Raw genomic sequence first — 14,565 nt, 5'->3', positions numbered from 1 at the left:
TGCAACCAGATCGCGCGGGGCATGCATCAGTCAGATAAAAAGGCAACCCCAAACTCGCTCGCACTTGATGTGGATCGCGCGCGCGTGCGTACCTGGAGTAGGAAGAGGACGTGACGACGGGTCGCGACGCGCTGAGGAGGAGGAGAGGAGGAGGAGGGCGGCGGAGGCCAGCAACAGAGCGGTGGCTATCCTGCGATACATCGAGGCCAAGCTAGTGAGGAGTGACGGGGAGATGCCAAGCTGCGCGCGTACGTCCATTTAATTATGAATATTGCAGAGAAACGTGGACACGCGGCCCTATTGTTTCTCTTAATTATTAATTTAAACATGACTAAAACAGCTTATTAACGATTAAAATAATCTATAAATAAAACTTATATAAACTAGACAAAAATAAATGATGATAGAAAAACTTAAAATTAACATTAAATTTAAATTTTAGCTCGTAAAATTCATACTGCGGCCTAACTTGTTGTCCAGAGAGCAGTACCGTATATGGCTATGAGCTGTTCATCGTACGTTTCCCGCGTTCTTAAATCTATCTTTGCTTCGGGGCACTCTGGTTTTTGGTTCTACTCTTGACTCTCGTGTACTTTGACCTCGATGCTAGTTGTCTGTTTGTCCCAACTCGCCTTCCAAGTCGCACTGCATTAACGCAACGAACCGACAGAGAGACCGATAGGAAGCTGATCGTTGGCCATAAATTATTTATTATTTTAATTAAGTTATTCTAAAAATTTTATCGTGATTTTCTATTAAAATATACATGATAAATAAATAAATATTTATTTTTGTTAACATACATTTTATAAATCATACATACATGTTGTCACGATAATTTCAAACTACATATTTTAAAATTATTAATGGTTAAAGATTTAAAAGTTGTAGACCTCAACGTAGTCTGTAATTTTTATATAGCGTGTGTCTCTATCGGAGGTCCTTTGAAACATTGATTTGAGGTTTTCCAAATATATGTATGAACTTTTATAATAAATATTGGGACATCTAAACAATATTAAATGAAATTTTGATATTTTGTGAACTCTAGGGTTGTTGCAGAACTCGCTGAGTTCAATTTTGATATAAATTATGACTTTATATGACTTCATAGGAGCTATTTACAAACTTTAAAAATAGTATACGATAAAATTTGTATTTAGACTGTCTACGTAAAGAAGCGCCCTGAGAGGGTTGGGAGTGTAACTTCGTAGATTTTGAAAACAAAAATATAATTTTTTTTGTAAATATTAAATATATAAATAAAAGAAATTCTTGTCGGCAAGGCCGCATCCGGGCCGCACAGGTAGAGCATTCTCTCAAACTTAGACCTAACGGACTCCGCTAACTTATATGGGCCGCATGTACGCTGTATGCATGTATTCCCGTTCCAGCCCACAAATATGGGCCAGTCGTCGCCAAATTCATCCTCTTGCTGTCTGGATCGCTGCCGATCAAAACATATTTATTTGTAAAAAAGTAATTTATAAATAAATTTTTTATATATGTACTCTTAGTGACATGAAAGTCAATACTGAAAAATAAACTACGATAAGAAACCTCAAAACCAGTTTCAAGTTTAAGATTAAATATTTAAACTTTGGTTTATAAGCCTGAACAGAATCGAAAAGACGTAAAGCTTTGGTTATTATGTGTCATCCGGTATAATATTAATATACAGTTTGGGACGCTGACTTTATCAGTGATCTAGCCTGCTTATTAATTACTATCCGCCACTTTTAATAACGAGCGCGGTCGTAGCTTCTATTGAGATAAAAGCTCGGATTCTCATTCTCTAAAAAAAATCAATCAGTTCTCTCTTTTTGGGGGGTTTTACAAGCAGGAGCGATGCCTTTTCCAGTGATCCATCGGCATCAGGAGGAAGGAGCTGGCACGAGTCGCCACATGCCATTCTCAATTGCTGAACCGGTAAGCCAAAGCCAAAAAGATTAGGCAGTCGTTAGCTTGCTAGTTAACCCGCACGCAACGTTGCAAAGCGTAGAAAACTGAATGAACATTATACAAGTGTATCTACCTACCCTGCATTAGATATAAAGAAAAAAAACCAAGAGAAACAAACCAGGGGCAGAACGAGTCATTAATTTTGCTCCTTGATTTACGGATGCAACATGTCTAACTAAGTAATCCCTCCGTTTCATAATCTGAAATGTTTGACTTTTCTGGTTACAATATTTGACCATTTGTCTTATTCAAAAAACTATAAAAATATCATTTATTTTGCTTTTGACTTGCTTTATTATAAAAAAAACTTTAAGCACGACTTATCATTTTTTTATATTTATACTAAATTTTTAAATAAGACGAATGGTCAAACGTTGTAACTAAAAAAGTCAAACATTTTACATTATGAAACGGAGGCAGTGCTTTTTTATAATTCTTCTGTCCCAGGAATTGCCGTGCTAATATACAAATCAATTCTCTTTAACATGAAAAGGGATTTTTTTTTTGTTGGCAGGAGATACAAGGAAATTGTTGTACTATTGGACAATGATTTGTTCCAGCAGTTTGTTCCCACTTCGACATAAAACTTTGCCGGAATTTTTGCCTGCATAGAACACTATGCACTGTTCAAAAGCCAGACTGATGAGTTCATGTCTGTCTGTCTGCACAAATTGATGAACGCTACCGGACACTGGGGGCATGAAATAGTTCCAGCTCGTTGATGGATCAAGCGTACCAGCACATGCGCACACAAAAATCTTGAAACATTTTAAATATGAATTTCAGTATCGAGTAACCAATGAGACCAGGTTGGTTATCCGTCAATTTTAATTTTTCAGAGCTGTTCCGCGCGTTGTCGCTGTCTTTTCACTAAGAAAACTCTGGCAAACTGGCCGTTTTGGACATATTAAAAGTGTTCCATAAGTATGTTTTGGTACTTGGTAGTGACTTTATTGACAAAAAAAAGGTAGAGAATAGTTTCAGTTAGTTGCAATGTATCTTTTATGGTCGATACCTTATTTATGCGTTTTTTGGATGCCTTGTTCCTGCTCATCTCAGAAAACGACCTGAAAACTCAATCTTGTCAGTTTTGGGTTAATTGAATGAAGCAATTTTTTGAGAATCCATTTGCATGAAACTGTCATACTGAATTTTACATTGTCAGGAGGATATGACCATTTGCCAATTTTAATCATTGAATTCTGCAGAGTGGAACATAATACTGTTCTGATGCAAGCAACTGATCACCAATTACCTAACTGACAACTACAAAAAAACTACAATAGGCACCCAATGTTTGCAGTGCTAAATATCCAATGCCAGGCTGTGTGCAACTTTGTTAACTGCAAATCATGGTTAACTACCTTTTCTTCTGTTGTTTGTCTGAAACTCTGAATCCTCCCGAGTTCAGTAGTGGTACTTCCTGCCTGAACTGAAGATATCATATCATATCGAGTAATTCATGACACAGCTTTAAATCATGAGAAGCAGCCAAACCGTGCCAAAAGAGAAGGTGTGCATGTTCTGGCGTTGTTGCACCAAATGATGAGTGATTAGGTGCTGTTGTTAGTGTGGTGAGTTATGTAGGGCAAAACAAGCTGGCCGGGCCATGGGAAGTCGTCAAGATTCGTGCTGGAAATGCAGAAAAGGAGTCGTGAACAAAATGATGCTGGGCTTTTACAGGACTGACGGAGGCAGCCGACCAGTGGAATCCATTGCAAAGCTGAGAACTCCTTTGCACTTTGCAGGCTTGTTTCAAATGCTGATTTTTTTTTCCTCTTTCTTTTTTCCAGATTTTTCAAAGCAGACAGGTCCATCTTAATAGGAATGTGTGAAAAGAAAACATGGATATTAGGAAAATTAAATTGGTATAAGTGAGGCTTCGAATCCAGACCGGTTAGTCCATCATCTTGTGGAGCTAGCTGAGAGACCCCTAGACGTTTCTCGGAATGTGTGAAATGCAGGCATGGCTATTCGTTTTTGGTGTAATTTCACGTGAACATCGGAGAAATTAAAATGACATATTTTCTGTGAAACTAATGTATTTGAAAGGAGCCCTGAACAAGGTAGCAATCTCAATTGTACCGAAGAAAATGGGATGAATTCGATGCCAGCCTACCTGCTACTACAAATAATTAAGCAACGTGTCGATGAACCATGATCCATGTTGCTTGCACGCATAAAATGGTGTGCGATATGTGCACCTGTTATTGGGTGGAGGCTGCATGGGCGTACATGCTACGGTTGCAACTTGCAAACGCCCATATATATTTTTTCCAATAAAATTCCAGTAAAAAGACCTTTCTCATGGTCCAACTTTTACGATTTCTTTTGGACACAGGAATTTCGTATGAAAACCTTTCCACAAATATCAGTAAAATGTATGGTACTAGAAAGAACATTACAGTTAGCATTACTAACTTGGATCAAAAAAAGGGGGGGGGGGGAATTCAGGTTGAGTACACGGTATCTAATGACGGTAGTGTCACATTTTTTGCCATAAAACTCCATCATTTGTTACTTGACTCAACTCAACTGGGAAAAAGTCAATGCTTTGGCATGACAAAAGATAAACCATCAAAATCTTCTTATTATCCCACAAGCAATTAGGCCCTTATTCTCAACATTTTTTCTTTTTACGCGCAGGCTCTCCAAACAGCTAAATGGTACATATTTTGTAAATAGTTTCAATATAGATTTTTCATCATCTCAATTTTCTATAATATATTTTTAACTTGGTAGTTCTATTGTATATACCATTAATTAATAATAAAAATTAGATAATCTATTTTGTCACGTCACCATGATGATCATATAATCCATCCGCTGCTAATATAAGCCCCAAGATTAGAGAGAATTAAAAGCGAATTTATTAACGCGTGCAAATATAAAGCGACACAAACCCCACATCCACGGCACTTTCCGAGCGAGTTCCCTCGCTATACTTCTCTCTCTCTCCTCCCATCTCTCTCTCTCTCTCTCTCTCTCACACACACTACTCTCTCTCCGACCAGAGGAGAGAGAAAAGGGAAGCCAGGAAAGCGCGGGCGAGATGGGCGCCGGGAGCAGCCGCGCCACCGATGCGCCGCCGCGGACGCGGAGGAGGCCGGCAGCGCGCGGCCTCGGGTTGGCCGGGTGCTTCGGCGGCGGATCCTCCGGGGCGGGCGCCACCGGCGGCGACCGCGGGGGCCTCGCGGCGACCGCCGCCTCCTCCTCCTCGTCCTCGCGCGCTCACGAGGTAGTAGGTACTGGGCCATGGGTTGGGTTGAGATGGCGGAGGACGTGGTGAGGGTGTGGGCGTGTGGCCGTTCGGAGTCGGCTGCTTGTGGGGCGGCGTGGATTGGCCTCTGTGCGAGGGAGTGGGTGGATTTGTGGTGGGATGGGGTTGTGGTTCCGGCACCCAGGGTGTGTTTGGGATGGTGGTTTTGGGGCAAAATTTTGGGTTAGGAAAAATCATGTGACTGTGAATCGGAAGGTGGATGAACTTTGCGAGGTTTTAATTCCCATTATTTGAAACGTGGCTTGTTCGATGATGATAGGTATGGCTTGACTGAAAATTTTGTGGTCCTTGCTTACATATCTGTAGCACGCAGACATGAATAGTTGATAGTCTACTTGCATAGTGAATACTTGCAATTTTGCAGCCTCCGTAATGGAATTTAATGTAGGTTGAACGGGTCACCGAAGTTATAGTTCTGCATTAAAATGGCTGGTTCTATCTGAGTGAAGAGTTGAAAAAAAAAACACTTGCTAATTTTACCAATCGTTTAACATTGGGTATACTTGATTGCCACTGGTTTCATAATTTTAGTGGAGCAGAATATTGCATTACTCTTCTGCCTTTGGTTGCTGGTTGGTTTTCTGATTCCAAAAAGGTACTACTACCTGTAGGTGGAATCTTGGCAAGCAGTTCGAGCGGTTGCAGGGATGGACTTTCGGGCTTCTGTGGCTGCTAAGGATATCCGCGTTTCCAGTGAATCAGATCCAAGAGTACATCCTTCTTCAAGCACCATAAGTCATCATCTCAGATTTAATCACTTAAACAGTCACGAAAACAAGGAAGATTCCCTGCGAACTGAAATTGCTGAAACAAGTGTTCGTCAGGGTTCATCAGGAAAGGAAGTCATGCCTAGGGGAAGTTTCAGTAATGAAATTGCTTATGCTGAGAGAACTGCTAGAGAAGGAACCAGTCATATTGGACGAGATGTTCTAGAACCTGCAGTGAACAATGCTGAGACTGACATAGTTTGCATTCCAGAAGTTGGTGGCTCCGTTTCTGAATCTGATTTCTCCTCCTCACAGATGCCATCTGAAAGGATCATGACTGACTTGGAGGACAGAGAGATTGCTCCTCATGGCACTTCATACACAACTATTGTATCAAGTGTAAGATCAGATACTTCTCAATCTAGCTTAACATCTGTATTGCCTGCTACTTCAACTGCATCATCTACAATTGGAGAATCGGTTCCAGATACAGTCCCTAGCAGAGCAGATGTTCCCATATTTAGTGGGGCACAAGGCCAGATTGGTGGAAATACATTACATGATGACATGATGAGCATTTTCTCAAATGATGGTGCAGTGCACGTTAGAGATTCAAGCAACGCTGACACAAGGAGGAGCCATAGAAGGGTTTTGTGGGACGCATTTTCCAGACGTAGTTCAAGAGGCTATTTAGATTCTGATACTGATGATCTGGGATTTTACAGCAGATGGATAGACCTTGGTGATGAACTTTTTGCAGATGAGATTGAGGAGGCACGGTTCTTTCATCGGAGACGCCATGGTTCAATCAGAGTAAGCCAGTATTCAAGATCTCGGGTAATTGCCATGCCTACTGTGTTTGTGCCACAGTTGTGCATTTAGAATAATGCTGTTGGTGTCACAATAACCAAAGGTGGTCATGAAATGTTAAACATAGGGTTGCACTGGTTCAAACTGCTACCTAACAATCTAACGTAATGTTAGTAGTAATCTGCAACAATAATAACTTCCTCTCCTATTTGATTTTCAGTATATTAGAATTATGTGAAGTAAAATACTTTCTCTTGTCTGCATATCCCGTCTCATGCAATTTCGCATTGTCTGATGTTTTCTTACTCCTGGTTCATGGATGTGCTGAAATTGCCATTACAGTCTAGTGTCAGCATTATCTGCCGCTTGTTCTCTTATGCAAACATGTCATTAACTTGGTATTGTTTTCTGTTACAGATTAGGGAGCATCGGCGTGCTGTTTTTGATAGCGGCGCTGACCAAAGTACTGTTGCTTGTCCTCTGGGGATCCACCAAATTGGCAGATGCACCTGTGATTCCTTCTTGATTGCTGAAGAATCTAGTGCCCGCGCAAGTATATCAAGAATTGTGATGTTAACCGAGGCATTATTTGAGGTTTGTTCTTTCCCTTATCTTTCTGAACATGTAGCTCCTTTTGTATCAGCATTCTGATGATACCCTGTTTCTTCTGCGTGCTGACTTATTGTTTGACTGTCTTCATCTTCTCTTTCTTATTTTTTGTGGGTGTTAAAAGGCTTACCGAGCCCAAATCATTGTTTTTGTTGTTCTGTTTATTCAGGTCTTATTTATCGAATAATTCACAGCATTCCAACTATATGACGAATTCCTTAGCTGCCATTATAAAGAATTAGTGATACAACTTAAACTATCTATATGATGAAGTTCCTTAGCCACTATACTTTTGACAGTTCATTGTCCTCCAGTTCCATCCTTCAATCTAGCAATGTTATGGTCTACCACAATACACCACTTATATTCAAATTTCAAAGCATTAAATTAGGTTGTGTGAACCCAAGTATTTTCTTGTTTTAATTTGATGCTGAATACGGTTGTATCAACATGTCTAAATCTGCATCACCTGGCAACAACATAATACAGTTGTGTCATAGATGTGGTACAATCAGGACAGCAATATTGTGAAGGGAGTGTTTCATGGCTATATTGTGAGGCCAAGACACCACGACAAAAGCAGGAATCAAACTCTAGATTTCCATGCTTGTTATTAAATGCATGGAGGGAATTAATTAAATTAGGAGAGGTATACTAGGGAGAGATCAACTTTACTGATTGCTGTTGGATTTACATACCCCTTCTGTCTAGCTATTTCTTACTTGACTTTGTAATTTTTTCCAGGTGTTGGATGAAATTCACCGGCAACCTGCATCACTTTCGCTTTCCATGGTCTCTGCCCAGGCTCCAGAATCTGTGGTTAATTCATTACCATGTAAGAGCTACAAAAAGCAGACAGCCCAATGCAGTGATGACATGGAACAGTGAGATTCTTACCATTCAAATTTTATAATTTCCCCATTTTCACCTAGGGCCAAAAATAATTATGAGAGTATCGTTGAAGAAAGTCAAGTTCCCTGCTTTCAAAATTCAGATCATGGACAAAATTCCCTATTATTTCATTTGCCTTGCAGCCTTTTAATATGGTTTTTATAGTCATTTTAGGGATCTTATCAAGGAAGCATTTTGTCATGGGCATTATTGGGCCAAGGGCCAAGGTGTCTACCATTGTGGACCATGACTGCATTTAGTGGCTAATTCTGCCTTCATTATATTATATCTATTGTAACGAGTTATCCTAGAAGCTGAAAACCAGTGTTAAAAATTCTACTAGATAACAAGTTATTTGTTATTCTTACTGGAAATTGACACAGTTATTGGACGGCATACCATGATGGCACCTGGATACGTGTATAATGAGTTTAACAATGTCATAAACTATTGGAAGTTTAAATGGTTCAGTGACAATCAATTGTGTGGTTGATATATTGTTAGTTTTACTCCTCCAGGCTTGATAAGATGTCTGTTGCCCTCTGTTTTTATTTTGGTCCAATATAGCGGTTCTGCTTAGCACCCAGACATTAAACATTCTGATTCTTATATTTCATTTTAACCAATCAAGCAGAGGGTAATTCTGCTGATTATTTATTTTCTCTGGCCTTTTTTCCTTATTTAAGAGTCTTGAAACTTTAGATGCTGAAATGTTGTCATTGTTCTCATCTTTTCAGGTGTCACATCTGCTTAACTGAATATGAGGATGGAGATCAGATAAGAAGCCTCCCGTGCAAACACGAGTTTCACTTGCAGTGTGTTGACAAGTGGCTCAAAGAAGTACACAGGTGGGCAACAAACATGCTATCTTAGTTTTTCTTTTTCTTTTTATTTTTAAAAATACTCTATTGAAACTCATTTCCAAATCTAAACCTTTTGACCACGATAGTCTGGCTGGCGTGGCAGAAGACTATCACACCAATTGCTCATGGCATCGTAGTATTATTTGGCTACGCTGGACGGGCTGATGTGGTCAAAAAGGTTCAGATCTGGAAATAAGTTTTGTGAGGGTTTAATTTTCAAATGTAAAAATAGAAATGTTCAAACAAATAGTAAAATTCCCGTCTTAGCTACTACTTCTCAAAATAAAAAAACTTGCTCCCTTCGTTAAGACGTGTTTTTACTTTTTTTCTAAAGTCAAATTTCTCAAGCCCAGTTTGGCAAATTGGGTGAGTGGATTGGGAGTTCAGCAGAGGAAATTAATGGCGAGATTTAGATGGGAATTTTATTTTTAGTCTCAATTTTTTGTTTGGTAAGAAGGGTAAGAATTGTTGGGGAGTTTATGTGGGACTAGATATTATGTGATAATGGACAGCTAAGACTATATAACGATAGGAATTCCCTTCTAAGTCCTACCCCCTCCCCAGTTATTATTAAATGAAATGCAGGGAGTTTGTTCCTCAAGACCTCAATTCCCCATCCCCATCACTCTAAAATTACCATATCCCCTAACCAAACAAAAGGTTTAATAGCCCCCATCCTTCTTAACTCCCATTTCCTTCTAAAAACTCCCTCCAACCAAACGAACCTCAAAGTTGGACCAATTTTATAGGAAAATATAGCAACATCTATAACACTAAATTAGTTCATTATAAAAACATTGAATATATTTTTAGAGTATATTTGTTTTATGTGAAAATGTTTGATATGTTTTTCTATAAAGTTGGCCAAACTTAATGAAGTTTGACTTAAAAAAATCAAAATATCTTATAATATGAAACAGAGGATCTATCATATTAGGCATATCCTAGATTCTGCCTAGATTCATATTACTTCTAATACAGTCCTAGCTTCTTTTTTTTTTTTATGTTGGGATGGAGGGAGATTTTTTTTCCTCAGTTGCATATCGTCTCAGTTGCATATCGCAGGCAGGACTGCTTAACAATAACACCACTGACGCTTTGCCGATACTAACTAATGTTCCAGGGTGTGCCCGTTGTGCCGTGGGGACGTGTGCGAAGGTGTCGCCTGAAGACCTTTCAACAGCATCGCCCTGATTCGTTGCTGCTCAACGGAGGAAGCAGTTGAGTTCGTCATCCAGCCCTTTGCTTGATTGACCTTGCCGAAGAAGAGAACCAACCGATTTCTACCGGCTCCACGCGTCGATTCCTTATATTTAACCTGAATCATACACCCAGACATGTATATACCTTTTGTAGTAGTCAGGTCTGCCAGCCAACTTGTATATATATGTAGATCCCCCCAGTTAATCCTCTTCTGCTACATGAAGAAATTTCTCCATTCAGTGCAGTGCAGTGCAGTGCAGTGCAGACCCCTTTCTCTCTGACCTGATGGCATCGTACTCTGATCCGATGAGGTCAGCATTATTTCGGGAGAGAACAGCAATACGATTGGGTGTCGTTCCAAGCTCCGACCCCTCTGCGGTGATATCTACCAAGTTTGGGCCACACTAATTACTAGCTCTCAACCCCTCGACACTCCCAAAACCAAGGCGAAACGGAACCTAACTGAAACCAAAGAGGAGGGAGTTGGGAAGACCCAGGTAGATCTACTACTTACCGACTGGAGTCGTACATCCTTTCCTTTCCTTCCCTCTAGGATCAAGTATTTTTATCTTTTCACCCTCATTTTTTCTTTCTGATGATGATTATACTTATAAGTCAAAATTTAAATTTCAACCTTAAACTTAAAGTTGATTTTAGGATTTTTTTTACCGAATTTTATTTTTTAACATTGACTTTTAAATCAATGAGAATATATATTTTTTATTTATAATTTTTTTTAAATATGTCGTTGAACTTGTTTTATTAAAAACAAAACAATCACCCTGTGGTCTTTTATTCTAATCGGGCCCAAGGAGGGTCTGGTGTTTTTCCGCTTAGATTGTCGGCTCAGTACGGTTTTAATGGCTAGTCGTATTCCAGGATCAAATATTGACAAGCAAATAATATGTGACAACAGTTTGGATCACATTTACATATTTCCTCCGTCACAAAAAGATTTTATTTTTTGGTTTATGTATCTAGCTTTTGACCATTCGTCTTATTTGATATATTCTTTTTAAAAAATAGTCATGCGTAAAGTATTATTTATATTTTATCATTTAATAATAAAAAATATTAATTGTAAAATTTTAAAACCAGATAAAGAATTAAACATTATATAAAAACTGAAAAAAACAAGATCCGATGTTCAGAATTGACGGGAAGTCCTGATCTCGTACGCTGAACGTAAACGATCCTATTGGTGGTTCAGGAGGGAGTAGTGGCTAGCTGCTGCTACTGCTCTAGTGGTACGAGTGATGTAATTTCAGGGTCAATCAAAACATCTGAGAGTTCTGGACATTAGGACATACCCATAGTTCTTACCATCTCACTCTCTACTCTGTAATAATTGTATTATTAAAGTTTAATGTATTTTACAAAGAATCTATACGTGGAGTATTATTTGTGATATTAATCACCTCATATTCAAATCTATGCTACATCAGTCTCTAAAAACTTCATTTTTGATTTATGTGCCCAGCGTCTGACCATCATCTTATTTAAAAAAATTATAGAAATATTCAAAAATTAGTTATGTGTAAAGTATTATTTGTGTTTTATCATCTAATAACAATAAAAATATTAATCATAAAAATAATTTTAAATAAGATGAAGAGTCAAACATTGTATCAAAAACTGAAAAATAATCTTATTTTGGAATGGAGTAAGTATATATTTTACCCCTACCTACCTTTCATTCCATACCATCTTTCACTTTCTTTTTTTCGCTTATGCTTATAGCCAAAATTTAAATCTTCAACACTAAATTTGAGGCTGATTTGGAGATTTCTTTTTCGGAGTTTATTTTTCAGCCTAGGCTTTTAGATTGCTAAAAATATGATATAAAATTTTTATTTACAAATTATTTGTAGTTTGACTTATTTTTTAATAAGGACCATTTAAGTTATTTTAAAACTAATTTAACTCTACAGTGTAAATATATAATTATATTGGGACAGAGTAAGCACTGAACAATTTTGCAAGTGTGTTTGTGTTGTTGGTTAGAGAAGTATTCTGAATACTCGATATGATAAATTACCTCTTACCTATTATCTAAATAGTTATCAAATATTTTTCTGAAATAAACTATTAAGATGGATTAAATATATGCATATCTTATTATCTCCCTAAACATCTAAAAAATACTTCTAGTCGGAGACACAGGGCCAGCAACATATAATACTACTCTCCGTTGTACTTACCCATTTTCGGTCCAAGAATTTAGAAAGTTTTGCTTTAATATCATTTATCTATTTACTTGCCAATATTACATTTCTATTAATAAGGGACACTGTAAAGTTTTTTCTTTTTCCGCTCGCTAAAATTATATGGAGATACATGAGTTTGGTCAGTTTTATGAAAAGATGTGAGACCAAGAATCGATGCAATCAAATTTGGAGGTCACTCCTCATGACGATGAGATAGTGCAGACAGTACTGCGCACTGAGGCCAGCCATGCATGCAAGCGATCGGAGCTATGGCCTACGGCTAACCGGAGCTAGCAGCGAGTTTAGTTGCCGCCGGTGAGGTTGAGGTGGACGGCGGCGCGGCAGACGGGGCAGCGGGAGGCGGCCTGGACCCACGGCACGGCGCAGCCCCAGTGGAAGCGGTGCGCGCAGGGGAGGTGCGCCACCGCCTCGCCGGCCCGAAGCTCCTCCAGGCACACCGCGCACTCCTCCTCCTCCTCCTCCTCCGGTGCCGCCGCTCTCCACCCCAGCCTGAACCACCGCAGCCGCCGCCGCGGCCAGCCTCCTCCCTTCCTCGTGTACACCTCCCGCTGCGGCGCGCTCGCCGCCGCCGTAGTAGTAGTAGAACCCGGCTGCTCGCCATCACCGCCGCCGCCGGCGCCGCCGCTCGTTCCCGCCTGCGGTAATTTCCCCGCGCTGTTAGGCCTGTAGATTCGTGCACCGTGGTTAATTAGCGGTCGGGTTAGTACGAACTCCGGCGAGATTAGCAGCTTAGTTAGCTAGCCATGGCCACCTCTTGACGACGGCGGCGGCGGCCCGCAGCTTCTGGTCCAGCCTCTCCTTCGCCTCCCGCGCGTTGCTGTCCAGCGTCCACCCGTGCCGCGCCCGCGCCGCCGCCTCCTCGCAGCCGCCGCTCCTCTGCTGCAAATGCACCGAGAGAATCCAATCCAATTCAACCCAACCTCACCATGGACACGCATTGGATTTCCGACGAGATCATCTCCGCGAGCCGCGATGGTGATGCTTACCTTTGAGGAGGAGGAGGAGGAGCCAAGAAGGGCGCGGTCGTGGCCGCCGGCGTACAGGCACAGGGACGGCCGCCGCGTCCCGCTCGCCGCCTCCCCGGCCGCCGACGACGACGACCCGCCCTGGCGGCCGAGCCGCCGCCGCCGCGCGCACTCCACTCCAGGAATCATCCCGGCCATGAGCACCATGCATCAACCTACGCACGCGATCGCCGCCGGCAGATCGAAGCAACAACAGCACACCACCTGCCTAGCTACCTGCTACCTACCTAAACTGCTGCAAGTTACCACTGCAAGATTCAGAAGCTAAATATAATTTCTTTGGTGTATGTGGAAACCTTCCATTTGGAGCAATAATTAAAAGGATCAAGAACTCATCCATCTCCTACCAACCATAATTTGGAGGGAATTAGCTAGAGGAGAAGCTACTAATTAAGTTTGTGTCTAAAATCTAAATAAAAGAGAGGGAGATGGAGGAGAGCTCATCGTGTTCATGCTCTGTGTCGTGGCCATGGCAGTTGCTCAGCTGCCTCCCCTCTATCTATACATACTTAGCTGCCGATGGATTATGATATCAGGTTGTGTCTATGTGATTCCTGTGGTCCCACGTGAGATGAATTCCTACCAAATTTACCTTTTATTATGACCCAACTTGACGTGACAGATTTGTGTGGGAAATAGTTATTTTCTAACCATTTTATTTTTTTAATTTTAAATGAAACTCCAAAATTTGTTTCCATATCTAGATATTTTAGCCATGGACTCCATCAAACTTGGGCAGATAACATTGTCACGCCATAGAAAATTGGTGTGACATCATTGTTTTATCGTGGTAGATGGTAGTCTACTCTAAAAATTTTAGATATAGAAATAAATCTAGAAAAATTATCATGATAGATTAATATGTGATATAGTATTACACAAACATACATGTCCTAAAGACAAACAAATTAAATTTTGCTTACTCTAAACATATTGAGTCATAATTTGTTTGTTCGTTACCACTCGTAAAAGTTAAATTTGATCTGG

At 40.2% G+C, this 14,565-nt stretch overlaps 2 protein-coding genes across 3 annotated transcripts; one reads left to right on the top strand and one right to left on the bottom strand.

Moving 5' to 3' along the window:
- Nucleotides 1–4,967: 4,967 nt before the first annotated feature.
- On the top strand, nucleotides 4,968–10,896 carry LOC102702632. 2 transcript variants are annotated; one of them, XM_006647996.3, is made up of 6 exons: nucleotides 4,968–5,200; nucleotides 5,854–6,786; nucleotides 7,177–7,353; nucleotides 8,113–8,252; nucleotides 8,997–9,107; nucleotides 10,246–10,896. In XM_006647996.3, exons 1-6 carry the CDS (start codon nucleotides 5,015–5,017, stop codon nucleotides 10,289–10,291), a joined length of 1,593 nt encoding a protein of 530 aa, XP_006648059.2. In that variant the 5' UTR covers nucleotides 4,968–5,014; the 3' UTR covers nucleotides 10,292–10,896. The 2 variants fall into 2 exon arrangements, with proteins under 2 accessions (XP_006648059.2, XP_040377076.1); XM_040521142.1 differs by lacking the exon at nucleotides 4,968–5,200 and having other exon boundaries at nucleotides 5,254–6,762.
- Nucleotides 10,897–12,448: 1,552 nt separating this feature from the next.
- Nucleotides 12,449–14,078, bottom strand: LOC107303560 (E3 ubiquitin-protein ligase Iruka-like). Its single transcript, XM_040520886.1, has 3 exons — nucleotides 13,540–14,078; nucleotides 13,305–13,432; nucleotides 12,449–13,216 (listed from the first exon to the last, which is right to left on the bottom strand). The coding sequence occupies exons 1-3, from the start codon at nucleotides 13,723–13,725 to the stop codon at nucleotides 12,835–12,837; spliced, it is 696 nt and encodes a 231-aa protein (XP_040376820.1). The 5' UTR covers nucleotides 13,726–14,078; the 3' UTR covers nucleotides 12,449–12,834.
- Between the last annotated feature and the right edge of the window lie 487 nt (nucleotides 14,079–14,565).

The sequence above is a fragment of the Oryza brachyantha genome, chromosome 2, assembly GCF_000231095.2.
Source record: "Oryza brachyantha chromosome 2, ObraRS2, whole genome shotgun sequence".
Lineage (NCBI taxonomy): Eukaryota > Viridiplantae > Streptophyta > Magnoliopsida > Poales > Poaceae > Oryza > Oryza brachyantha.
This window is presented reverse-complemented; position numbering and strand designations above follow the sequence as displayed.